The following is a 26,656-nucleotide window of genomic DNA, read 5'->3' as shown; positions in this document are numbered from 1 at the left end:
GACAACAAAAATCGTTCTAAAAGCTGCGTCAAAATACAACTATATAAAATATGGATACAAAAACATGAATACCTGGGTTTTTCCTCTTGAATATTTTAAAACAAGTTGCCCAAATAACTGAATGACCTCATATTTTCCCTTTGGTTCAAAAGGCCAAGCGAACCCTTGTTACCATTCAGAAAGGGGGGGGGGGGGGGGGGATTGTCTTCTCTTCCATCCTTGACCTTCCTGTATACTACGGTACTTTATGCTTAAAATAATTAGCCTCATTTAGATACAATTTTGATTCAATAAAAAAATCCTTTTGACCTATATTTTACATGCATTCGCATTTCCCTTAACATGGTGGATAATCACATAGAGGCTGTTGATCTTTTGACCTTTGGGAACAATGCCAAAGGATTGTTGATATTCTTGTGAGGCAAAGCTTTGTAGAGGCTTTGAACAGTGTTGTTGAAGAGTGGTCTGAATCGACTGATGTCTTTTGAAGTTTGTTTACATCCATTCAGACTGAGACGATTCAGAATGTCCTCGAAAGGAAAAAATGAAACATTGCTTTTCTGGACTGAACAGGCAATGTTTGGATTCGAGGCACAATAGCGATGTAAACAGAACGTGCCAGAATAAATAAAATATCTATTTATTCTTTTGTATGGCGATTCAAAGCATATGTAATTGGATTGTTGACTAAATGATCCTTATCAAGACATACACACTTCTTCTAACAGACATCGCTGGATCGAAGAAATAGCAGTGAGGTCTGGGTGTTCTGTTGTATAGTTCACATGAAATCCAGCATCTCTGTCTACTGGTGCAATCGGTGATTCTCTACAGAAACATTTTGTTATGCTGGTGAAAGTCTCCTCGTATCCTGATAGCAATCACTATGTTAAGCGGTCTAAATGTATTTTTATAAATATATATCGTCTGTAGAAAGCATAGGACCATAAAATGTTCATTTAGTCATTGCATTCGGTTCAAATGAACTGAAATCACATGTTCCCTGTCAGTCCACGTGTTTGCATACCACTGCGCAGCCTGTTCACGCAGACATCATATGTCATCAGCGCATTTGCGTACACTGTGTTGACAGAGTGAGAATGGCAGGCAAACAGTTGTTTATGTTCGTTATTGTAGTAGTGTTACTCACTGGTGAATGACACGTGATGTAATCCAACCAAGCGGCAACCTCCCTCAGTTTCTCTTGAAGCCAATACAGAAGTGACTTAAACTGCAATTCATCGACTGGCTCCAGAAGGGAGCAGAATCTCATTGAGTCCCATGTTAAAATGCCCAACTTTACATGTTTACAGCCTGGAACAAATTGTGGTTTTGGTCTATACGGCTAATTTTGCCCTTCATGACAACTGTGAGGGGGGTGATTTTTTTATGACTCATTCGTTTATATTATATAAAGCCTTAAAGTTCTGCATAATTATGGGCATGGCCATTTTGAGTTACAGGTCTGTTACTTGTCTGTTAGTCATCGCGTCACCTCAGCTCCGCCCACGTCCCGCCTCTTTGTCCATTTTCTATTATCCGGAAGTGACGCGCAATGACGTGCTGCCAAGATGGCCGTCCCTGCTTTACGCTTCAAAACTGCTCCATATTTTTTTTTTTTACAGTGTATGAATCCAACCTGATCTCACGGCAATTCGTACGAGGTGGCTAATTTGTACGACCTCACTGGTATGAATTCATACGATTTTTGCACATTTTTGATTATTTTCACAAAATGTTCTTAGCCCCCACAATATTTTGTTGTATGAATATCTGAATATGCAATATATCAACCGCACCTCTGCTTTAAAATTTTTTACTCAAGCATTTGTTTTTGATCAACACTTGAGTGTGGGTATGTTTCATAAAAAAGCTACATTTTTGTCATACACTATATGTCTGGATCACATTCAGAACGACCAAAATATAGATGGAGTAGATCAAGTTCATCAACACCCCCTATGCTTGCACAGTCCTGAACCTCATCCTGGATTAGGCAGTTTTGATTTATATGCTGTTTAATGTTGATGATCGTATTATTGTACATATGAAATCGCTTGTTTCTGTATCTTCTTCGCATGTGTTTTGAACAGGAGATTCAGTACTCTTTCAGTCCCCTAGCATATATCAGTGAAACACAGTGAAAGCCGGAAAATTCCGTCAATGGCAGGGAAGCGTTGTCTCACAAATGACAGAAATTTCCGCCAATAACGGGGAGAGTTAAGAGGTCTTCAAGTTAACTGAATAATTGAAATGGATAATAAACTGAGGGGAAAAGTAGAAAATGTTTCCCTTTTGAAGAAAAAAAACACCAGTTCTGATTACTTCTAAAACCACAAACAAATCATTGCTTTACTCTGCCAAATTAAAATATCAGATCCTGGCATGAGGCTTTCAGCTGAATTCCACTGAATGAAACCAGCTGCAGATAGTGGTGTGTGACAGGAGTTATAGGGAACTTCAGGTTGATCTTCAGGTTTCATTAGCATTAATCATCATTACTGCAGTCTGTAATTCTTATCAGAGTCAGACTATGCAACCTTCACTTAGATAACATATCTTGAGAAACCAGAATGTGATGCAATTACTTAAAGAACCAGGGATGGTTGGGAGGTGTGCAAAAAAAACAATAATAATGCATATTTTAGTGCTGTTGATAACCTAATATCATTTTATGGTTATGGTCATTGCAGCCGCATTTATCCAAATGAAAGGCAGAAGACGACAGAAGGCAAGTTCACATACTAACTCGTTTTTATTAATACAGAACTGCATGCTACAGAGACTGTACAGCATTAACATTTATTCATTACAAAAACATGGTTTTTGGGAACCATTTCAAATAATGGAAAAAACGGAAAAACCAAAAAAAAAAAAGAAGAAAAAAAATTTAAATAAAAAAAAAGAAATAAAAACAAACCAAAAGAAAAATATAAGAGCATAAAAGAGAACAGGAACATCACAGCCGTTAAGGAAACATTCAAACTATTCATCATTAGCATCTTAATAAACCAGAGAAGTAATCGACGGGTTACAGTTGCGTCATGTCAACTACAATGGCACCGAATGAATGATTCTCTTGTAGCTTTTTTACAGCTTCTTGCAACATCAACATGCCTATTTTTTCTATCTACCTATATGTAGTAGTGTACTTAAAAGTGGCAGTTTGTGTTTTTTTGTAGTATTTAATAGTTTTTTATGAACCTCCTAATATACATAATTTGGCCCTTGAGGGTTTATACAGTATGACGTCCGTCTTTTATTAAGTTTAAATTTTATTATTTGACAATCTGCTACCAAACACATTTGTTATAGCAACATTTATACTACATACATAGCAATCTATGTAACGTCACAGCAAATTATGGGTGAAAAAGAAAAGGAAAAACGAACATTGGACAACGAAAGAACCTACAGCGTCATAAGAGGTGGAGAGGAAATTATCACAAATTTTGGCACGGGAAAAAATCTGTACACGATTCTACAGTCAGGCGGAGATGAGACTGTGCAATAGAAAAGAAGGGCTTGAGACGAAATTCGACTATTGAAGACATGGAACCCACCGTCCCCATTTCAAGTTTCCTTTTCACCTATTGTAAAATGGCTTATAGATATGTTTCTAGAAATTAAGTTGTGCATACATCTGTTGGTTGTTGTCTTTTGTTTTGTTTTTTTTGCCTTTTTTTGCGTTTTTGCTTTTTTAGGGTTTTTTTGAGAATCTACACTGTAGTTTAGGTGGAATCCTGGTTTTCAACAAAATAAAAAATAAAATAAAAATAAAATAATAAATTCATGTTAAAACAATAAAACATTTGAAACTTCAAAACCTCCTTGTAAAAATGGATCATTTATATATATATATAAGTTGCTTACGTTAAGAAAAAGAATATTTATACAATGTATTAAGAAAACAAAAAGATTTCAAAAAGGGACAACATACAAGATACAACAAGCAATCTCTAAAGCAATAAATACTACTGGTCCTAGCATTGTGACAGTTTGTATTGAATATCCCAAACCCCCCCGCCCACCCCCGTCCCACCCCAAAACATCCCTCCAATCGAGTCCACCCACCCCAATCCGAGTCAACCTCCCTCCCCCTGGTAAACAACGACAAAAACGAAAGATCAAACAGACAACGCAATGGAACAATGCATATTATCACAGTAACCCCCCAAATTTCTGTACATTTAAACATGAACAAGTAACATCACAATTAAAGTTGTTCCTCAGGCGGAGAGGTGTCTCCACAGTCCTCGTGCCCTCTGAGTTTTGGACAGCTGTAAAATGATTGGTTCACAAGCTCGTATTTAATACAAATAATGAAGGAGAACCAATTCTTTGAGAAAAGGGCTCACCGAATCCTCGCCTATTTTGTATATGTCTTTAAAAATGTCTATGTAAAACTACATAACAAGTATGCATTTTCTGTTGTACAGCTAAAAAAAAAAAAAAAAAAAAAAAAAATCATAAAAAATTTGGCAGATTCACAAAGCTATACTCTACAACTTAGTGTATTTAATTATCAATATTTAATCATAATAATTTCATTTTTTAGATAATGATAGGTCAAATATTGACCAATGAACTTTGATAAAGAATTAACAAAATTTTCAAAGCCATATCGCACAGAAAAAAAACAAGAGAATCAGAAAACAGAATGAAAAAAGACCAAAGTCAGACGGACAGACCAACAGAGAAAGCTGGTTAAAAAAAACAACGGAGCTAGTCTATTGACTTAGTTACGAGTGAAAGGGGTTGCGTCGGGGTGGAGCTGGGCAGCAGAGAGTGGGAATGGCACACCGATGTAGGCCTGGAGGAGACGGAGCCTGTGGGTCGTGATGACGGCACATCTGAGGGGTCCAAGGATCCGTTGTGTGCCGAGCCGGACGTTTTGCCCGCCCTGGAGTTGTCCAACAGAGCTAAGGGTGGAGGCGGAGCCAAGGAGAGGTGTTGGTGTTGGGACGACGAGAGCAGGGGGGGCGGTTTCATAGTCAGTGAGAGAGGTTGCATTTGTTCAGTCTGTGGTTTGGACTCTTTAGAGGACGGGGAGGGAGAAACCATGGAGGGGGAGGATGGGGGGGACTCTAGTAAGCTTCCGTCCGAAGAAGGAGGACTGGCACAGCTGCCTTCACCTTGAATGTAGCGAATGCACTTCTTTTTTCTCCTAAAAGAAAAAAGGGGGGGACATGTTGAAGCTCTTGGTCAGAACACCAGAGTGAATTACACAGAGCAGTAACGTCCATTTAAATGCACATATCTTAAAGTCGGGACACCCAGGCTGATCTCATTAGCAACTTTTGGCGGACCCACTTTCAGACTCTGCATAAAAATGGACGCTAGAGCTGGACGAGATTAGCCGTCTCGCTCTCACATGGTGTCACACGATTACATGCAGAGAAGACAGGACAGTGGGAGGACGAGAGGAAGATGAACAGACGGAATGAGGATGATGAAAGAGGTGAGGCCTACATCTCTCTTTGTTTTCTTTCGGCTGCACAACGCAACTCCAAACAAAAGAACTCCACCCCAGTTTCGCAAACCGCGAGGGGATCCATCCGGTTTACACATCAGCTTGAATTATTACACTCCTCTTTCTCCCTTCTTTTTTCCTGTCTTTTCCCTTGCATTCCTTCAGGGGAAGTTCAGATGGTGGGGTAAGAGGTTAGAGAGGAAGCGCTACTCTCAGCTTGCCCCTAAGACATGTGTGTGAGCGCTCTGCACAGAGGTCGTGGTGCCATGTTTGCATTTCTGCTCGGGTCAGGACCCTCTCTCGTCTGCTACGCCTACGGCCAGCCATTCCAGCCAGCCACATCTCACCAGCGCCAAGCCAGCGCGCTGTGAGGTAGGGGTAGAGAGAGAGAGAGAGAGAGAGAGAGACGAGAAGTGATAGGGTGAGAGAAAGAGAGAGAAACGGAGACAGCGGGAAAACCTCAGTGTACCTTGCCCTACCTGACCTGACCACCCCCCCCCTCCTCCTTCCTCCCCAAAAACTCCCTTTATCCTGCCTAAAGGGCGAGCTCAGTGATGCAGCCGAGGCTAACTCCAAAAGAGAAAAGAAAGAGCAACAAATAGAGAGTAAAATATAAGAGAATTAAATCAAAGACAGGGGGAGCCAGAGAGTTGCGGGAGAACCGGGTTCAATTAACCAAACTTCTTTGTGGTTTCGTCATGAAAATTACAGCCAGGTAAGGATTGTTTCTCAAGTCATACCCCTGCCTGCTCTTATGCGTGTTGGCTTCAGGCGAAAGTGCGAAAAAAGACACTGAGAGAGACAGTCAGGGAGGTAGATACACACTATGATGAAGAAAAATGACAAAAAAGGGACAATTTTGGGGCGGAAATCTTGTCACGGCCACTTTAACCCACGACATGCTGCTGGAGGGATCTGCACAGAACAGACTTAATACAGAGGCGACATGGCACTTCAGGGTCAAAGACGGGTGAAAAGAGACCGAGATTTGCTTGTCTGATCCGTCTGCTACTCTATCCTGTCCCGTACATGGCTGTACAGCCACAAAACGTCTTTTGCATGGAGGCCATTCATGAATTTAGGAACGGTTCAGGTCTGTCAATGTGCTAACTGCCTGTCAAACAGCGGCAAATAAGCTAATATCCATTTTTTAAGAGCCATATTGATTCTAAGTATCTCCCTGTGTTCCTTATCGATTTATAGGTCTCTAAGGGAATTTCTCCAGATGCATCTTACAGGAAACAGAGCTGAGTGGGGTCTTTTAACCTTCCAGCTCCCTAAATCAAGGCGCAATTACCAACGTTTCTCTCAGCACAGCCCAAAAATGCATAGGCTGTTCCTCTGAATAACAAGCGGTGCTGATGAGCGGCACTACCCCACAAAAAAAATACAACCTCATCAACTGCAATAAAACAGTTACTGGCTAGCAGGATAGATTCAAATTTGAAAAATAGTGCGTCCCTGAACAACGTTTCTAACTGAAAATATTGCATTAAAGCAATTTTTTTTATCTACAATACAATTCAAAAGTTTGGTAAGATTCTCCCCAAACCTGGACTAGAGAGAGTGGATCTCGGAGAAATCAGGTGGATTTCTAAACTAGAAAGGATTATGAAGGACAAGTAGAAATCGGAAAGTGGAGTATCACAACAGCACAACGTCTGATGTCCACGATGAGGGAAGGGTGAAAAGGAAAGAGTGCACAAGCATGACACAGAAAAGGGTATTACTTAGCAGAAACAAATACCTACCATCAACATATTCCCAATTCAAAGACTGCTTGTATTAGAACAGAAAGACAAGAGGTTGGGACTGAATAAAGGGTTATAAGAGAGGAGTGGAGAAGGAAGAAGAAGAGGAAGAAGAAGGGGAGGAAAAAAAAGAGAGGGGGGATGAGATGGCATCACCCCAACCCTGCCCTCCACAAAGCAAGTGGCTACATCACACATTTCTACTGGGCAGAACAGTACAAAACAGCAGATTAGTTCCTGGGGCAGAAAAGCCAGCAATAATGAAGCATACTAATATAGAAATACTCGAAATAAAAATCGATCTTGCTCGACTTGAAATTTGAACCACAATGCCTTTGCAAATTTTTTTGTTTCGTCCTTTTCTGCCCGAGGATTTCAGTTCGTCTGAAGTGTTTCTAAAGTCAGAAAAGGACAGAAACAAGTAAGAAAGAAGTCTTTGTAAACATATAAACTGAAACAAGGCCTCGGAGATTGAAGTAGGAAAACATAATCCATGGAAAGTGTCCAGAGAAGAAAAGCTGATTTGTTTTTGTCATCATCATCATCATCATCATCGTAATTTAGGCGTTCTCCCCAAGAGCGGGGCTGGGAATATACCTGCAGGGTTTGCACCATAAACCCAGCTGGTCAAGCCCGAACAAGGCACGACACTTCTTAGGGGTATTTGCATCTGTTATCCATAGAGGAACATAAAAACACAACAAAGAAAGAAAAAAAAAAAAAGCACACGTCATTGGACAAAAAAAGCAAGGAGCTAGAGCAAATGATTCAGCTGTGGACATTGGTACCGTGCCTTCCCAAAAACTTACCATGACCAGCCCATCTCAACCCCCTGGCCACACCCCTCACCCCTAACAGAGGGAAATGAACCCTGCCTTTTTTTTTATTTAACCCCGCCTCTTTTCAGTTTCAAAAAGGAGTACTATGTGAACTCCTTCATCACACATTCACACAAAAATAAACACACAAACGGCCATTCCACCCCACCTAGAGGAGAAAAACAAAAACCCATCTCCCAGATTTGCAGAAGCTGATTGACAGAGGAAGTGGCGTGGAGAGAATGCGAGGTTGAGAGAGCCAGAAAAGTGGGAGGAGGTACCAACGAGAGAGTTCCCCAGCTGTCACCTGCTCTAGCACACCTGCTGGCACACCAGATACACACCTGCATGGGCCACACCAGTTATTCTGCTGGTCGAGCCCGAAGCGTGCGCGACACTTCTTTGGGGCGCTCAGATCTGACGTGATGAAGAAGGGGAGAGGAAGCCAGCGCAGAGGAGAGATGAAATCAGAAAACAGAGCGGAAAGAGAGATAAATTGAATCCAATGAATCTGACGAGCTCTATAAATGTCTAGTTCTCCTACAGATCAATTTAAATAGTGCCTTTACAGACATATTTCACCATATTTTGTTAGTAATACAAATCATTTGAAATTCAAAATCAAACGGCAAGAAACAAATATGAAAGTAAATGGATGACAGAAACCGTTAAATCAGCACACAATGCATGCCTTTCAGAACCAAGGCTCTTTATGAATAAATGCTCGCTTGTTAAAAGGTAAGTAGGGCGGGATGCAGCAGATATGGATACATGTCTGCCATACATTATCTTGCTGTTCTAGACTAGAGGAGGTGATAGGGACAGGTTGTTGAGGCAGCAGTAGCAGGGAGGAGCTCTAGGAGGGAGGCGGAGCATTAGTTTAAGCCGGGAAACACTACAAAGCTGCTTCTTAAACAGGCCTGGCCCACGTTCACCCACCTCGAACGGTCCACCTGAGCACCAGGGTAAAGGTGTTCAAGGAGGGTGAAGGCAGGCTGTAAGCGGGGCAGATCAAGAGGAGACAGGGCAGAACCCGCTCTCATGCTGAGGGCGTGGAGGAGGCGCAGCTACTTAAGGCAGCAGATTAAGGAGGTTTACCCTGATAACAACATCTCTGGTTATTCCTAGCATAAAGAGGTCTTTCCGATAAACATACTGCAGCTGCATGCTTAGAGTTTTAACCAAATCTGGGATTTCTTTTAAACATAATAATAATAATAATACATGACTTTTAACACAGAAGCATCTTTTGATGACATTATGTGTAGAATGAAAAATGGAGCAAAGGAAACAACTGAAAAGGAGCAAAATAAAGTAACTTCAAGAGAATTACTGAGCTTAGCAAATAAAATATATATAAGCAAATATGTACATGTAGCATTATTCATTAAAGAAAGATCATTAAATATTTGATATACTGCACAAGCACAAATAAATAAATACATAAAGAACCAAAAAAAGGGGAATAAAGCAAGTTAGTAATTTAAGACTCAAAATGACATTAGCACCTGTAATCGGAGGGAGTGAAAGGCAAGGGTTTGGAAAATATTCTCTGTGTTCTGGAAAAAAAAAGAACAAGATACAGAGGCCTTCAAAAGGTGTCCATTATGGAGAGAGACCGCAAATACATTCTTCCTGGACAATATCTCACAATAATCAGCATCATAAAGAAGAACGGTCAAGTGAATCAAATCAATGTAATCAGCAAACCTCCTTAATTGAAAGATGTGGGTGAATTTAAAAAAACAAACCTTTTTTTATATATATATTATTACTATATAAACAACACATGTATAAAAAAGCATGCAGCAGGCACAGCCCAAAGTTACGTCCACATAACCACATAAGCACAGTGACAAGCATGGGCGGCACATTCGGAGGCTGGAACTCAGTCACAAGGGTGATCAACTCTCACACTCTCAAAACACATACATATCACAGTACGATAAATGCTGGAGGGGGGCTGGGCGAGGGGTGGGGGGGCAGCTGGTAAGAGGAGAGGTGGGGGTGTCATGCATATTCAATGTTATTAATGCTCAACATGGGGCAAGGGGAGGGGAGGGGGATAACAAGCAGTCTATCGTGTAAATATTGCATTGGGTAGCATAGCTATATACAAAATGAGGCAGGCACAAAAAAAGAGATGAGGAAAAAAAAAGTCTGGACTTTCATCTTTGAGATGTCACACTTGTGACAGATGATGGGTCTGCTTTAATATGAGAGATAATTGCAGCTCACTTACCATTGCCCTCTCCTGCCTGCTTTTCCCTTTTTCTCTTCTTCTTTTTCCCCTGATAGTTACCCGCCAGAAAAAGAGAAATAGACAGGAACCTTAGTTATTATATTGCAGAAAAGACCGAGACATGAAATGAACAAGAGAGTTTTCACTGATTTATTTATTCATGTAAGAGCCTGAAGGTTTGAACTGCCACTGCAGGACAGAACAGAACTTTCCCTATCTTTCCCCTCGTCCTATTTCTCTCCTTTTGTTTATTCCTTGTTGTCTCGCTGCTGCTTAGTTTTCCTTTCATTGTGAAATGATTGGAATCTCTTGAGGTTTCTTTGAGCGAATCAGTTTACTGGAGGGGAAGAGCAGAGCGAGAGAACTCTCGTTGCGTTCGTCCTCGAAAAACGAGCTACGGTTCTGCGGGACACGTCCATGACCACTGGTTTCGTCGAGGCCTAGGTCAGGCCCAGGCAGAACGATTATCTTGCTCCGGTTGAGGAACTTTGACTAGGAGAGTCAAGAAACGTGGTCAGACTCCAAGGGGAGTTGACAGGCTGGGCGGTGAGGCCGTTTGTCAGGCGCAAAACTCCGGCGAAACTGTAAACGGTGCGCTCGTTCCCCATTTCTGGCGGCGGAGAGAGATGTCCTCTTTCATCAAAGCTGCGAGGCGTTTAGGCCCTGTGGTTATTTAATTACTCTGATCTCAGCTCGCCTTTCTCTTTTTAGGTGAACCAGTGGAATACTAATGAAAGCAGAGGAAAAATCGCACAGCACACGGGGAAAAAAAACAGATCTAACTGCGCTGAGGAAAAGCACATGTACAGCAAATAGATCTAAATACTTCCAACTTCGCTAAGCTGGTCTGTTTTGCTGGTCTTTAAATGTTTTTGAGCAACTAAACCAGCTTAAGCCAGATAAGACCAGCCAACTACCCAAGTTAAAGCTATTTTTGTGAGTGTCGAGTGCTTTAGCTTCCTCCAGAGGCTGTTGGATGTTTGTCATGTGATTTGTAAAATACACATCTAGATGGCTTTAAACTGCTGTGTGGCCCCTGGGGAAGGAATAAAGATTGTTACTTGTTGAAAACTTAAAAACTTACATAGTTGTCTCGTGCCGACCAGCCGGGGTACAGCTGCATGTGAAGCTGTCGTTCTTTCCTGGCTAACTCGTAGTATTTGGCCTGCTCCTCTCGAGACAGAGCGTGCCACTGCACATAGAGAAACACACACACATCCATCAAAACTGCAGCCATTACACTCATAGAGAAAGAGACCACTGATATTTTAGGCTCAAACAGCACGGAAGTGTTTCCATGAGCGGTCCAACCACTGTGATTAAAAATTCCCCTTCTCATGGTGTTGTACTTTTACTCAATAGCAACATTGAGCAAGATTACAATTATACAGAAATAGAAAAGTGAATGAGCAGTGTTTTTCCACCGCCGACAACACTGCAATCTGTGGTCTTAGTAGTTGAGACAGTCTGCTGCCACTTCGCATAATGCTTTGGCCTTGTTGTGTGTGTGTGTGTGACGCTCACCCTTCGGCCTAGGATCTGGTTGATAGCTGCGCTCTCTTTCAGTGTGCACTCTGCCACCACTTTGGCTCTCATTTCCTTCATGTAAAGCATGAACGCGTTCAGAGGTTTCTTTATGTGTGGCTGCTTCTTCTTTTCCTCCTCCTTTTTCGCATCCTGGTGTTTCCTGCGAACGGGAGGGATGATATGTTAGCGTATGCACACCAACACATTGATAGAGAATCGAAAAGTGTAAAGTGAACTTACGAGCTGTTGAGTCCGATGTCACTGTGAGAGGACTCCTGCTTTACATTGGGTGTGACGATGGCTGGGTGGGGGATCCCTGTGGTGTGCAAACTGTGGTGGGGGGGCACCATGTGAGGAGGGAACCTGGAGGAGAGAAGACTGTGTAAATCGTCAGAGTGGACACGGGTGAAATGATGGATGGACACACACATTCACAGAGCAAAGCACTGACTATGAGCTAAACACTTCACACATCACAGCATCTATAAACACAAAGCAACAGTAACCTAATACATCTTTTATGTGGGAGAAGGGAAGTGACACTTAGTGACAAATCCAAGATCTTGAACAGGGGTCTCCAAACTCGGTCCTGGAGGGCCACTGTCATGCAGAGTTTAGCTACAACCCCCAATTAAACACGCCTGAACCAGTTAATTAGTGTTTTACTAGGGCCTTGTAAGACACGGATTAACTGGTTCAGGCGTGTTTATTTGGGGTTGGAGCTAAACTCTGCAGGACAGTGGCCCTCCAGGACCGAATTTGGAGGTCCCTGATCTAGAACTCTCGCAACATGAAACCAAAGTTTTAAAACTTTTGTTCCCACATTTTAGATGCATTTCGAAATCAAACAAAATATCAATCATAATTGATTAAAATATAGGTTATCATTAATGTAATCTTCCCCACCCACATATCCACGTTAGCAAAATGTTTAAATCATTTCAGAGGTGGATAAAGTATTATATTTTGATTTGAAAAAAAAATTATCTTCAGAATAATATGCACTGATAATGAATTAACAAATAATGAATAATAATGACCAAAACATTAAGAAAGTAAATAAGGTATTTTTATGTTGTTTTTAACATTTGATAGGAACATAAAATGTGGACTAATGTCTGCCTTAGTTATGTCAACAAAACAGAAGGCATTTTGAAGGTGAAGAAAATTATACACTTTTTCTTCTAAATTAATTTAAAGTAAGAAAAAAAACATTTACAAAGTAAATTAGATACTTTAACATTAACCTTGCAGAGATCAGATGAATCACATAGACAGGGTCAAAATTTGTTTTAAAATCAATATTTTTCAGGGTGGTCATTTTCTTCTCATTTATTTAGCATTTGATTATTTTCTTGCATTGGGAACTAAAATGTCCCCTGCCTGCCTGATTGAAGGACTTATCTATAATATCACCCCCCAAGCATTGTGTAAAGATCTGTAGGAAAGCAGAATAAATTCCTGAGCATACAACTGAACATGTCTGTGTCTGTGTGTGCAGTGCGTCCCAGCTGTGCGTGGCCGTACACAAATCTGAGAGAAAGAATGGAGGATGATGAAAAAAGAGAAGGAATAATTCTTTTTTTCAAACAGCTCATTATCTGCTTGAGTGTGGCTATATGGCTTGGAGCCAGAATATAATGATGAGCGTAAACTCACAAGGAACAACTAGTTTCTGTTGAAGGTTCTCTCTGGGGACTGTGTTTCCCCCCAATCTCTCTTCTCCTATTCTCTCTTCCCTTCATCCCTGACACATGTGTGTTTGTGCCATGTCATCCAGGCCGCCCGTCCGCTTCTATTGAGGGGGGACCGGCGTCGTGGCTGCAGAGCCGTGATCATTAGCCCCCACCTTTTTTCTTTCTCTTTCTGTCCTTGCATACTTGTTAAAATTTCCTCTGTTCCGCTGTCCAATTTTTTCCCTCCTTTTCCTCCTGACTCTCCCATCAGCGCCACCCCCACCCGTGCCGCTGTTGCCATAGCGAGGCCCAGGTTATGGTTTAAACATGACGGCCATCCCTTTGAAGCGCAGGGCATCATTCCGCTCATCAGCACGCAGTGGAGTCTGCCACCAATTTAGCCCTGCTGGGGGAAGAGCGAGACTGAGAGGTGCGCCGAGAAGGGCCCCTGCAGGGTCCAATGTCTCAATCTTCTTCCACACCAGCCGAGTGTCAGTGAGTGCCATTTAATTGCCAATCGGAGCGATGGCCTCGGCGCCTGTTTAATGTATAATGACCCCGCCGGTGCGCTCTGTCTGTCATTCGCTTTCTCTTCCTCTGCAGAAAAAGAAGGGATTGGAGCGGAGGTGCGGATGGAGGATGAATATCAAAGGGCAGGCACGGGCAGGGGCCGAGGGGCTTACACTTCCTCCCCGTCACCCGGGACGGCCGATACACCTGTACGACTCCAACCCCATTATCAAAACAATGTAGCTCATTTGCCGGATCCAAGTCCGCACCGTTCATGCTCTGAAATGTATTTTTTAGGAGGCTGAAGTGGTACCTGGGTGAAAAGCAGATCGCTACATGAAGCCCCGTGTGCTAACTGCATAATAAATGGCAGCAGATAGGGCCATCAGAATCTCTCTGAGCTGAAGACAGGCACCAGAGAGAAACGTATGGGCTTCTCTTAATCCGAGGCCTTCTGCAGTTGCTGTCCACTGACAGAGAAAGAATACAAAGCAAGATTTCCCACTCTCTCTCTTGCCCTCTTTATTCACAGATAAACACAATTAATGAAACCTTTTCCTGGCGCTCATTATTTTGCGCAGGAGGCTGGTGACAGCGGACGCCGGCGGTTTTGACACAAACATGCTAAAGCACCTTCCCTCCGCAGAGACACAAGACCACCACTTATTAATCTATGCTAATTCAATTACAGATTATCAAAACGCATTAGCTCTTCCCCAGCACATCACCAATCCCCCTAGCCCCCATTCAGAAGATTCAATTAGCCTGCACTGGAAATAGGATGATCACAATATAAAGGCCTCATTAGAACAGAATCAGCTGTCACTTAAGTGAAGGTCCAGTGTCTGAGCAGAGGCTGCAGACCTGCACAGGCGCCTGACGGCGGAGCAGGCAGAATAGGCTCGTTCCCGACCTTGGCAGGGTACAAATGACTTTTCTATGGAGCCGAGGCCTCAAAACGCACACAGAGTGAAAGCTGTTGGTGTCAAATGTGTGAGGCCTTGTTTTCAAAGCCAGCTGTTAATAAAAATGGACTTTTAAGAGTCGGGACCAGCTGCAAAGACCCTGCGCTCATAAGCAGAGCAGCTGCCAATGCACTCAGATCATCACTGCGGAGCTAAATATTGTGTTTCAGAGCTATTATGTTTGGCCTGACCACTTTAAACTGTGTGAGGACGATGAAAACATACTAGATGCAAGTGAGAGATAGGGCCTCCTTCACTCACGCAAACAGAATGAATGCAAATGTTTCGTTGAAACATTCTTACGTAAAAAAAAACAGTTTTACGAACGATTTACATGAAAATTCATTCTGTTCATTTTTTGATGAGTCAACTGTAAATATATTTCGTTTAATACGTAAATGCACTGCATCAATGCCACGAGCCACATAAGCATCAGATAATGTTCTCAAATTTGTTTTTGGTTTTCATGAATGACTTGTTCACGTATATTCGTTGCATTAATGCAGCCGTTTATGTAAGAATCGTTTTACAAAATATTTAGACACAATTTACATACATTTGTTTTGCTCGTATTTCATGAATGAGGCCCGATGTTTGTGTATGTTAAATATCCACGGTACAGGACATTTCTGTGAGCTCTCCGAGGCTTTTCATGCTCAAACCCAGGCCAGCGTTTAAGGGTGCACAAACCCTTTCCCTGTTCCTCCCTCCTTCTCTTGCTTCCCTGCTCACATTTATCAATCAACGTCCTATGGTCTAAGCTCACCAGGCCTCCAGAGCTGCTTTTCCAATCACGCTGCAATTAAACAGGAGTTTGTCCCTGTCTGGAGACACAGGCCGGGCTCGAGTTGGTCTCTATTTCTCGAAACTATAAACCAGATGTGTCTCTGTGCCTCTCTGGCTAGTCTCACCACCATCATCATCATCATCATCTTCACATTCATCATCATTGTGAAAAGAGTATCATATGCTTCAGATTAGGAGGAAAGGCTGAGTAAATGCAGAAGAAGTTGACCACCATATGAAGCTGTTTGGCCTCTCACGTTTGTGTTTGAATGACATAAAAGCAACAAAGCAAACAGAGATTTGTCATCTAAAGCAAACACCTCCCACTTCTCACATAACAGATGAATAACAGTCCCAAGGGAGCAATCACTGTGACAGTTAAAACAAACATACGCTCACTCACATATCCCACAATCCCCCCACACATACAACCATTACTGCTCTCCTGGGGACTTTTGCATTCAAATCGCCACTTGAACCAGACCCCAACGGGCCACACAAAGCTCTCGCTCAGGGTCCAACGACAGCCCCCTGAAATCTGCAGCAGAGATTCATTTACTTCTGTACGTGACAGTGGCTAAATGACGCAAAGACACTGACAGGCTTCTCGTTCTCTGCCATTCAGTTGGGGTAAACGTTCTTCAGGGGTCTCATTATAAAATGATAACAACAATTAATATTTTAATACGTAGCGGATCGCATGGGGCCGTCTTTTTGAACACTGAGGCGAGAGCTGTCTCTCCTTAAGGGAGAAGTTTGTGGGGGTTTGACATGCTCACAGAACACGCTTGCATTCTCAGCGAGTCGTCCCAAGGCTCAACTCACCTTGACATGGATGCATTGACAGTGAGGGCAGTTGGGTAGGGGTGTCTGAAACCTCCCGTCGTGATTGGGTAAACTGGTTGACCTTGCCTAGGAAAAGAAGAAAGAAAGAGAGGTAAAGGAAGGGATGAAAAAAGAGAAAAAAGCACTCTCTATGCATGCGGCTTTATTCTCATTTGATCAGAACAAAAATCTAGGGGATTGCAGAGCGCAGATCAAAGGGAAGCAAACTCTGAACAATTTGAATGCCACAAATCTGATAGGAATGGCTAATTAAATTTCATAACCCTGCGCTTGGTGTCGATGGAGGCCCCTCTCCCTGAACTGAAACTAGGTGTTTTGTTGTGCTAATTAAAGACGAAGCACCGGCCCCTTTAATGGAGCCATCACGCTAATTGAGGTCTACACATCCAAAGACAAACAATAATGAATGTAAATTTATACCAAAATAAAGTGCAGAGAATCAAAGGGCTGTGGCTGCGCTTGGGGCCTCTCTCGGTATTTAGATCGCGGTGAGAAAACATTAAATTAACAGAGCTTAATTTGTAGCCTTTTGTCATATTAACAAGTGTTGACAAGAGTTACCAGGGGAGAGCCCCCGTGTGGAATTGTGGGTAAAATCCTGGCAATCACAGTTCATTACTCTAATTGGACAATACAGAGACATGCAAAATAGCATTTGCCACAAAGAGGCAATTTAGAGTTTAGGGGATGAAGAAAGCCATGGGTGCATTGCTGTGGTGCCCCAGCGGTGCCTTTCTAGAATGTATAAACTGTACAGAGGTTATGAGTTAGCTTTTGCGCTACGCGACGGTCAAAGTTTAAAACGGCACCTTAAATACCCAGAGGCACACAGCAAAGTGGACAGAGGGCTGGCAAATATAAAATACAGGAGAACAAAACGCAACATATTAGAACAAAGTTTTATGTATGTCATCTTTAGAGTGGAGCAAAAAGTCGGAGTTCACAATAAAAATGGGATCTGAGATTCAAAATCGAATTGAACCTAAGAAATACAGATTGAAAACCTATTCATTAAATATTTTGAATAAATAAATACATATTAAATATTTATTTTATGAATTCAAAATGTATTCATTCAAATAATTGTAGTGGTCTCAGACTTTTGGAACCCACTGTACATTATACTATAACAGCACAAAAAAAGAGGAATAAAATTGGGCTGCTTACTGTGGTACTAACCATCCTAGCGGATGGGGAATCTGGCCTACAGTGCCAGGTGACAGGGGATAGTAGGGGGATATATCTGAAGGATGTGGAGGCCTTGGGATTCCTGCAAGAGAAATATAAAAAATGCAAAGAAAAGAATGAAAAGAGAGAGAGAGAGAGAGAGAGAGAGAGATGTGTGTGTGTGAACGGTGTGAAAATGTTTCTGCTCTTGTCCTGACATAGAAATTCCCTGATGAAGTTTAAGTGTTAAATTTATCCTTTGTGAGATACACAATTGAACAAAGTCAACATCAGAGGGAGGTGGGAGAGGGAGGAGGTTGAGCTCACATGCACAGCTCTAAATCACACGTTCTGATCAAAGCTTGTGGAGGCAGCCACGATGTTGTATGGCACACGGGGGAGAGGAGAAAAAATACAGAGCCCTGTCACATTTGTCTATCGAATCAGAGGATTAACAACGGGCGATAATTGAGGTTCACAAGTCAACAACGCAAACACTGTGGCACGTGTTAAGAGAGCCTGACATATTAGCAGCTGATGCCTGTTCAAGTGCGGAAACAGTCTCAAAATTGGTTTTAGAGTTTAACGGCCAATTAACTATATTATCAACATCACACATGGTGGGTGGAAGGTGTAAAACAATTCCTAAAAAGGAAGAGTCCACAAAAATCACCTGGTTTACAATAACATACGTTAGCAAGCTAGCTCACTTTGGATTGACTTAATGTACTTCCAGCTAGTCTACTTGATGCTGTTTTGCTTCAAAATCTACAAAATCTGGTTTCACATACATACTAGTGGCTAATGGCTGTGCAGAGGGAGGAAAACAATGCCTCCACAGCACATTGGCACTGCGTACAGCGGTCTTAATACAATTTGTTAATTAATTAAACTCTAAACTCAATTAAGCGAGCCATTAAGCAGCACATTAAACAGTCTCTGAGTCTTTAAAGAGGCCCTTAGTGATAAGGTCTGTTATGAGAGCAGAAAAAGCCCTCTCAAAATCAACATGCAGGTTGTTGACAGCTTTGAATAGCAGCTGTTTGACTGTATAGTGTTGCAGAGGAGCAAAATACCTTTCTGTTTGATAATCTGATTTCGAAACATACCAGCAAACGACATTATATCACACCTGAACAGAAATCTTTTTGTTGTGAGATGAGAATCCTGACAGATATAACATTCAAGCCTTCAAATCGAGTTTCCTGGTAAACCACCTGCTCATACAGTTTTCATCCTGGTTGGGAAATCTAGACTCCACAATTGTCTGACTTATGTCATCATAAGGGGGGGAAAATGAAATTGTATTTCTCAGAATCAGAACAAGAGTTGCTTTGGGATCCTGCAGTTAAGTAACAGGGGTCCCTGACTGCATCTCCCAGAAGTCAAGTGGCTCCACAGGCTTAACTGACCCAGGTCAACAGCTCCATCTCAACATGCACACAAAAGGAGGGGCGCAACCTTGGCCCTGTTCCAAGGCGCCCCCCGAAACGCATCTATAATCTAATGCATCTTACCAGGTAGCTGTGAATGCAGCCATACAGACTAAGCAATCGCCGAGATCATACAGTGCAACCGTGACATCGCCGTTAGTTAACCAGACCTGAAGGTTAGCCTTGGGTTTTTCGTTCTGCCTGTTCTGAAATTCATGAATGTAAAGGAAGACGTGCATGCATATGTACCTGTTTTGGGGTCCACGTCTCCCTGTAGATGTGGAGGGGGGTTCCCAGGCGTGAAGTGCTCATTGCTGTAGGTGATCAGAGGTGTGAGCGGGTGCACATGGTGAGGGTGCTGTACCACAGGGACCTTATTAGACTGGCAAGAAAAAAAGAGAGGGAAGGGGGTGGGAAGAAAAAGAAGAAGCCATTAATACATGTTTGGGTTGGGGCAGAAACACACCAGCACCTCTAATTCAACTATGTGTCCATCACAATCTGCAAGCCAATTCTCAGAACAGCGTGGTGGTTTGTAATTAAAAACAGTTTCTGAGGTGCAGCATATTGATTCAAACAGTCATTGGATACATAAAAGACACAACGCCTGATTGCATTACGTGTCTCTGACCCAAAAAGCATCACGTTTACAATCGCAGAAACCACATAATATACCAAATGACAGCCAATCTAAGCACACTTTCACTCTCCCTCCTTTTTCTCTGGGTTACCCACATCTCATGCTCCCACCCCTTCCTCTTCCTTCAGGGTCTGGTTTTGGAAAAGGTTTGCATTATAAAAGATAGGAGAGGAGGGGTGGGGCGAAAGAGAGAAAATCCATTTCTGCATTTTGGTCAAATTGGTTTTAGCTATGTAATCTGCTCTTTGTGTTCTTAAGTGGCACAGGCCCCATTTTCAATTACCCAAGATTACAGCCGAGCAGAGGGGTGCTGAGGCATAGCCTGGCATTAGTGTATTCCCAGTACACGCGACCTAACCAGATTACTGCCGTGCTGTAGATTTGACGGGCCACACGTGGAAAGGGATTTGCTCTCGTAGACACCGTATAAATCGGTGCAAACCAAGCCAACTGACAGGATAACATCTAGCACCATGAGTTGTTTGCATACATGCCTGCTCTGAGCGCCCGCGTGTCTGATTGACAGCTGTGCATGCAACCCATCCGAGGGAACGGAAAGGGCATGTAGGGCACACACTGTCTTTATTTAAAACATTCCACATTAAAACCAGCACAAAAGATGTTGTTAAAAAAAACAATGGCGCTGAACATCAGAACATGTTTTATAAAAGCAGAGGCGAGCCATCCTTTTGTCAGGACTAAAATATCTAAGCTTTCAAAATGGGAAGGACACCAGGGCCTAGGTCTGAGTTGAAGTGTCCATCCAGGGCCTCTAAACTGGGAGAAAGAGGCACAGAGAGAGGCCACTTTCAGCATTGGGGGCGTTCCGCTCTGCCATATTCCCAATGAAAGATTAATGAACTGAACAGAGCTGCTTGGGGAAAGAAAAGGGGCTCTGGGGACGTTTTCAGGGCCCCTGAGAGCAGAAAACTGTGTGGAGACAGAAAGAGAAATGGGAAAAGGAAAGCGCAGAGAAAAACAGAGAAAAACAACGAGACGAGAGATAACGTAAAAACATTTAAAAAAAAGAAAAGAAAGACCTGTCATCAGAAAAACAGACGGGGATGATGACAGCTGCCAAACACAGCTGACGAGTTTGCCATTAAGGCAACGATGCCGCACACCCCTCCACCACAAGCTACCCCCATAACCTCCCCCTCAGTAATGATGTGAAAGAATGTTGTCAATTCTCCCTGCGCTGAAAGGCTTTAGTAGCCATTTAAATGAGTTCTTTTGTCCGGAGCCTCTCCATTGAGGGACAGCTCCAAATGGCAGTCCACTGCGGCCACATTCACCCAGAGACAAGCCAAATGATTTACATCACAGTCACTGGGCCTAACAGAACCCCTTTCAAACGCCACACAGCCTCACAAATAATAGCTGGGCATCCCGTTTAACTGGCTTCTGGGGAGCGCAGCACGCTACAGTGGCGTTTCTGCCCGCTTCTCTACCTGAACGGATCAGCAAAACCCTGAGAATAAAAGAGGTACACCGGAATGGCTGGAAATGGAAATTACTTTAGCTTGTACTATTCTCATTGGGAGAAAATCACCTGCTATACGACTATACGAAAAAAGTAGACCTGTGTTTAGGCCTCATTTTAAAACATGCACAAGCACTTTTCTGGTTGGTTTTTCTTTTTTTTTGTTCCCCATGATGCCTTCTGGACAAGACACAGCAGGACAAAAATAACATGGCACAATGGATAATCAGCATACAAAAACACATTCTTCAAACAATTTCCCTTCCGAGTGCTATTCAAGTCCATTAAGTCTTCAGTCTTAAGAAAAGCTTCACAATAAATCTGGCTCTATTGACCCCATTGCTATTGTATGATGGCTTTACCCTGTTCCTCCAGACATGGCTAATTGTCTCTAGCAACTCAGGGGAGTGAGGAAGAGAAGACCACCTACGTAACGCGCCTGTGCATACCCGCGGACAACCACATACTGTCGGACGCTAACAATCGCAGAATACGCGTTATTTAAAAACCTACTTCTAAACAACTCATTGAGTTTGGAGACTGACACACGGAGGTCCAGCGAGACACACAATAAACCCACACAAGGAACACAAAGAAAATATGTGGGCGTCTTTTTTCCCTATTATGTGCAAAGAAAGCAGGCTATTTCCTGTTTAGTCGTTTGCCAATACCTCCCACCACAACCATCATGAATAGATAGAGGAAAGAAGGCTAAAGGACTAATTCACATAACCAGGTAAAAAATAATGAAGAAAACTAGATCTCTAGATGTGGTTATTTCCTGAGAAAATAAACACATTTGTAAATGACACTTTGCAGGCGCCTTTGGACGAGGTAAATAAATATGAAATGTGTGTCAACAAATCTGTCAGCATACCCTTTGAGTGCGTGAGTAAATCTGTAGACATACGTACCCTCCTCCAAACCAATGAGATTGACAGTTTCTGCTTGGGGTCATGACCCCTTGTGGTGGTCTTACAAAAGCCTGGCCTGTTTTAATGGAGAGGCCATGGAGAGGCCTGTTTGTCTTAGAAGAGCATGTCACACTCATTTTGATGCGGCGCCTATCAAATCCTGTCCTTCATTCTCTTTTCCTCTCTCGTTCACACACTCGCCCCCCTTATGACATCTTTAGATGTGTCTTCAGACAGTTTTTTTTTAGTTTTTGTGATTATGACCACAAGACTAACTTTTTAAACTCACAAAATACACACCGTCACTTAAGAGAAAGAATATCTCAGGGTTCTCGCACCTGTTAAGCAACACATTTTCATCCTTTTCTGATTTTTTGTAAAACCTTGCAATAAAATTGAATAATAATAATAATTTTTATTAGTATATATAAAATATAATTATTATAATTTATATAGCGCCTTTCTCAAATAGGCCACTTTACAGGGTAAGCCTTGCAACAAAGCAAGAAAATAAAATACAGTATAATAATTTATATGGAGATTGTTTTCTTAGACAATTAAATATTTAAGTGCATAATACAGATGTAAAAAATAGTTTTACACAATAAATCATAATTTAAATCATAATAATCATCAAAAATGTACAATTAAAAAATGTACGAAAACCTTGATATTAAGTAAATCTTACATCAGTCGATAAGCCTAAAGGGAAATAAGCGATATTTGGTTACTCCTGTGGAAGAGATACAAGGAGAAAGAGGAAGAGAGAGGGCCGGACAGCAGCAGGAAAAAGCTGTTGGCGCTGCATTTCCGCTTGGTGGCACCTTGCAGAGCAATTTAAAGACAAAATGTGAAGGTGGCGACCTTGTGGCCCCTGAGGGCCCGAGCGCCTCACTCCGCTTTACGGCATGATATGATGAGTTGTCACTGGAGCTTGTGGGCTCTAATGAGCTGTAGTGGGGCTGGGGGGGGGGGGGGGGGGACACGCAGGGGGTGTGACATCCTCATGATGGATAGAGGGGCTCTCAGGCCTGCGAAATTCCAGAGCAAGCAAAAAAAGCTGCCAAGGACTTGAACTCAAGAAGTGTACGAGCCAATGGCTCGCATCCAAGCACAGTGAACACAATGCAGAAAACATCCATGCTTGTTTATGTATGAGAATGTTCAAGAAATAGATGTTTGTAAAAGAAAGCTCGAAATGAGACAGAAGAACTTCAAAAGAATGTGAAACTATGATGATGTCACCGTCACTATAACAACCCTCATCCACCCACCACTCTCTGTCTCACACACACACACACACACGCACACACAAACAAAACAAATGACTTGCTACAACATCAACATCATATAAAATATAAATAGCAACTTCCCTCCTCTGTTCTCAATACTGAAGAACATTGTGCCAATTTTTCACTTTCTTCGTTTTAAAACAAATATGATAAAGAAAATCACAAATCAAATGTCTCAAGTGGTTAAAAAAATAAGACCAGTTATTTAACAAATACCTATTTATGCATTTTAAGCCATTTATAAACTTCACATTGAAGAAAATAATTTTTTTCTATCAATTTAAAACAATAAAGAAAAATTTAATTACAACAGAACTAATTTTCTTACAAACAAATATCAAATCTCCAACAGGCTAAAATGAAACACCAGGTCACTTATGGAATATTCATGTAATGCATACATTATTACTTCCCTCAACTTTAACTAAATGCATCATGCACATCTTCAAATGCCATATCCATCAATCTACCTCTTAGATCTTCCTTATGAACACACACACACACACACACACACACACACACACACACACACACACACACACACAGATATCTTAAACCACTCTGAGGCAGATAAAATGACAATGCATCCTTACTCAGTCTAACAAAAGCAGAAAGAAGATTTTAAAAAGGCCATAGGAGTGTGAAAACAGCGTGTGTAAAGCGCTGAGCACTTACCCAGGCATTAAGACTGAATTGCCAGCAGCCAACCTGCTGTAGGAGAGACAGCCCAGAGGCCAGAGAGCCAGTCTTTCCTCCCCTCTCCTCCAGCCCCAGTGAAAGGCCTTCTCTCGGGTACATGAGCACCGCCGCGGCCCTCCCCTGTCCTCCACCTCTCACTCCTGCCAACGAATAAGAGTTTTTCTCCTTTCTTCCCTCTCTTCTTGTTCTTTTTCAACCTTAGCTTCTTTCCCAAAACTGCTATTGTGTTTGAGCGGGCGCATGTGTGTGTCCCTCACCAAAGGGTCGCACACACAGAAGTTCACGTGCACGGCATTGTTGCAGGGCTTTTTTTTTTTTGGAGTGGGTCTTTTGCGGATCACAGCGTCTTAGGACGTCCGGCAAGGCCTGTCCTCCGCCGGCAGATAATCACTTATCTCTTGTTCTCCGTGAGGTTTTCCTTCAGCGGTCAGTCGGTCCAGCTCAAAGTGATACTTTTTTTTTAAGATGAAGAGAAATCTCACTTGATAGTTATCAGAGCTGCAGAGATGTCTTCCCACAAGCAAAAGAAACATGAAGAAAAAAAAAACACTAGGAAAAAAGGCTTATTACTGTTGTGCATGTGTCTGTCCAAGTTTGTGTGTGTGTATGTGTGTGTGTGTGTGTGTGTGTGTGGGTTCTGCAGTGCCTCCAGGATGCCCAAAGACGAACTAGCAGCTTGAAAAGCCTTGGCTACAACAAGGTAAAGCGAGCAAGGCAAGGGAAGGAGACAGAAAGAGAGAGAGCGAGAGAAAAGACAAGAGAAAACAACATCCACAAAGGGAGGGCAAGATCAGCAAAGTGTGGCAAGCAGTCACTTAGCTGTGTGATTCTGACAGTCCCCTCTCTAAGCCCACCATCCGGGGGAGGACGGAGGAAAAGGGGAGAAAGGTATTTGTCTGCATTTTGACATGGACGTGACATCAATGTGGGGTCTTGTTCCTATTGTTTTATTCTCTACTTCTGTTTTAAGGCGAATAAAGAAGATCTTACATTTAACTCTTCATGGCCTTGCCCTGACAAATCTACAAAGGCCTTTGGTGCATCCAAAATTTCTCTCTTATTTGTTTCTGTTTTTTATTTTACTTTGCTGTCTTAAAATCCATATGTTTTTCAAAAACATTTATTAAAAATGAATTATTCACAATCAACCCACTTTTCACAAAAAACAAGGAAATTAAATAAAGGAAATGGAAGACCGAATGCTTACTAATAAACTAATTAAAAACATTCCATCTGATCAAAATCCACGTTTTCCCCTTTGTTTTAGTTTTTTTTTTTAATGTAATTTTTATAGCCACAAATATTCCACTATTTTAAAATGTAAAAATGCACAGCAACTCTAAAAAACCGATTGACATTGCTTCAGTATTTTTTTTTTGTACACATTTTATTTTTCTTACACATCTAAAAGAACATTTTCCCTCCATTTTTATGAAACTGAGGAAGTGCACATGCTGTTTTTCAGCGCTTAAATTTTCCCTCCCTCTCTCTTTGCCGCTTTTCGGCTGCTGTCCTTTGGCCCTAAATGCCAAAACAAAACCCTGGGAATGTCCTCTACAAGACTCGCACAAAAGCCAGCCTGACAAGTAAAAGAACCCCGGCAACGTGGCAGCTAATTGCCTCCCCTCCCTCTATTCAGCCGGGCCGCCACGCTCCCACGGCCCCCCTCTGTCACACGTGCAATTTCTTAAGTAAACTAGCAGTTCGGCCGCCGCTGACCGACAGCCTGCAAACACCCGCCACAATGATGACAAACCCAAAAGCAGGCATAAAAGATCAACAACTATGTAAAGAGACAAAATTTCATGTCATTGTCACTACATGCAAAATATTGAGGAGAAAAATATATCATTGAATAAATGTATTGCAATTAGGAACATTCAATAAAAATGATGTCCACTAATTCAACAAAGCAAATGTACAATAATTTGTAACTCAGTTAAATTAAATGAACAATTTCAATTAATTATAATAAAAATAAAATAGAATAGAATAAAATAAAAATAGATGTGCATTTTAAAGATAAATTGATATTGCAATTATAAAATCTCTTTAAAATAAAAAGTAATTTATAGACAGATTTTAAAAAAATATATATTTTGGCAGAATGAGATTAATGATTTCTAAAAAAAAAATCCATATATAAATAGTATAATTATATTTAGAAAAAACAATGGACAATTATAAGTATTTTGTTTCAATACCATAACCACAATTATTTTAGCATTACCATAAATGCAAGGACAAGATTTTATTTTAAGAATCTAAAATAAAATAGTTTCTCCAAATAATGTCTTATAATTAAAAGAACAATTTCAATTTGTAAAAGATTGATACAATTCTTTGCTTTGCAGAAAAACATATGAGAGACTGTCAGACAATGCAATCAAACTCAACACCCTTACATTATCAAATCGTGTCAAGCTGTCACTTA

General features: G+C 41.7%; 1 protein-coding gene across 6 annotated transcripts in view; it reads right to left on the bottom strand.

The window, feature by feature from the left end:
* Window positions 1–2,737: 2,737 nt before the first annotated feature.
* The window catches only part of tcf7l2 (transcription factor 7 like 2), a gene marked incomplete at its 3' end in the record, with an annotated part of 87,651 nt that continues 63,732 nt past the window's right edge, over window positions 2,738–26,656 (bottom strand). For 2 of the 6 annotated variants that reach the window (XM_079846014.1, XM_079846016.1), the window contains 10 exons: window positions 19,444–19,576; window positions 17,762–17,864; window positions 16,574–16,660; window positions 12,052–12,189; window positions 11,809–11,971; window positions 11,369–11,476; window positions 10,285–10,333; window positions 9,551–9,601; window positions 8,387–8,459; window positions 2,738–5,167 (listed from right to left, as the gene is read on the bottom strand). In XM_079846014.1, the coding sequence (XP_079702140.1) occupies window positions 4,726–5,167; window positions 8,387–8,459; window positions 9,551–9,601; window positions 10,285–10,333; window positions 11,369–11,476; window positions 11,809–11,971; window positions 12,052–12,189; window positions 16,574–16,660; window positions 17,762–17,864; window positions 19,444–19,576 (1,347 nt within the window). Of the gene's footprint in view, window positions 5,168–7,242; window positions 7,286–8,386; window positions 8,460–9,550; window positions 9,602–10,284; window positions 10,334–11,368; window positions 11,477–11,808; window positions 11,972–12,051; window positions 12,190–16,573; window positions 16,661–17,761; window positions 17,865–19,443; window positions 19,577–26,656 lie in introns of those variants that run through there. The other 4 variants (XM_079846015.1, XM_079846017.1, XM_079846019.1 and 1 more) reach the window with 3 other exon arrangements.

Source organism: Gobio gobio (genome assembly GCF_949357685.1).
Source record: "Gobio gobio genome assembly, chromosome: 20".
Lineage (NCBI taxonomy): Eukaryota > Metazoa > Chordata > Actinopteri > Cypriniformes > Gobionidae > Gobio > Gobio gobio.
This window is presented reverse-complemented; position numbering and strand designations above follow the sequence as displayed.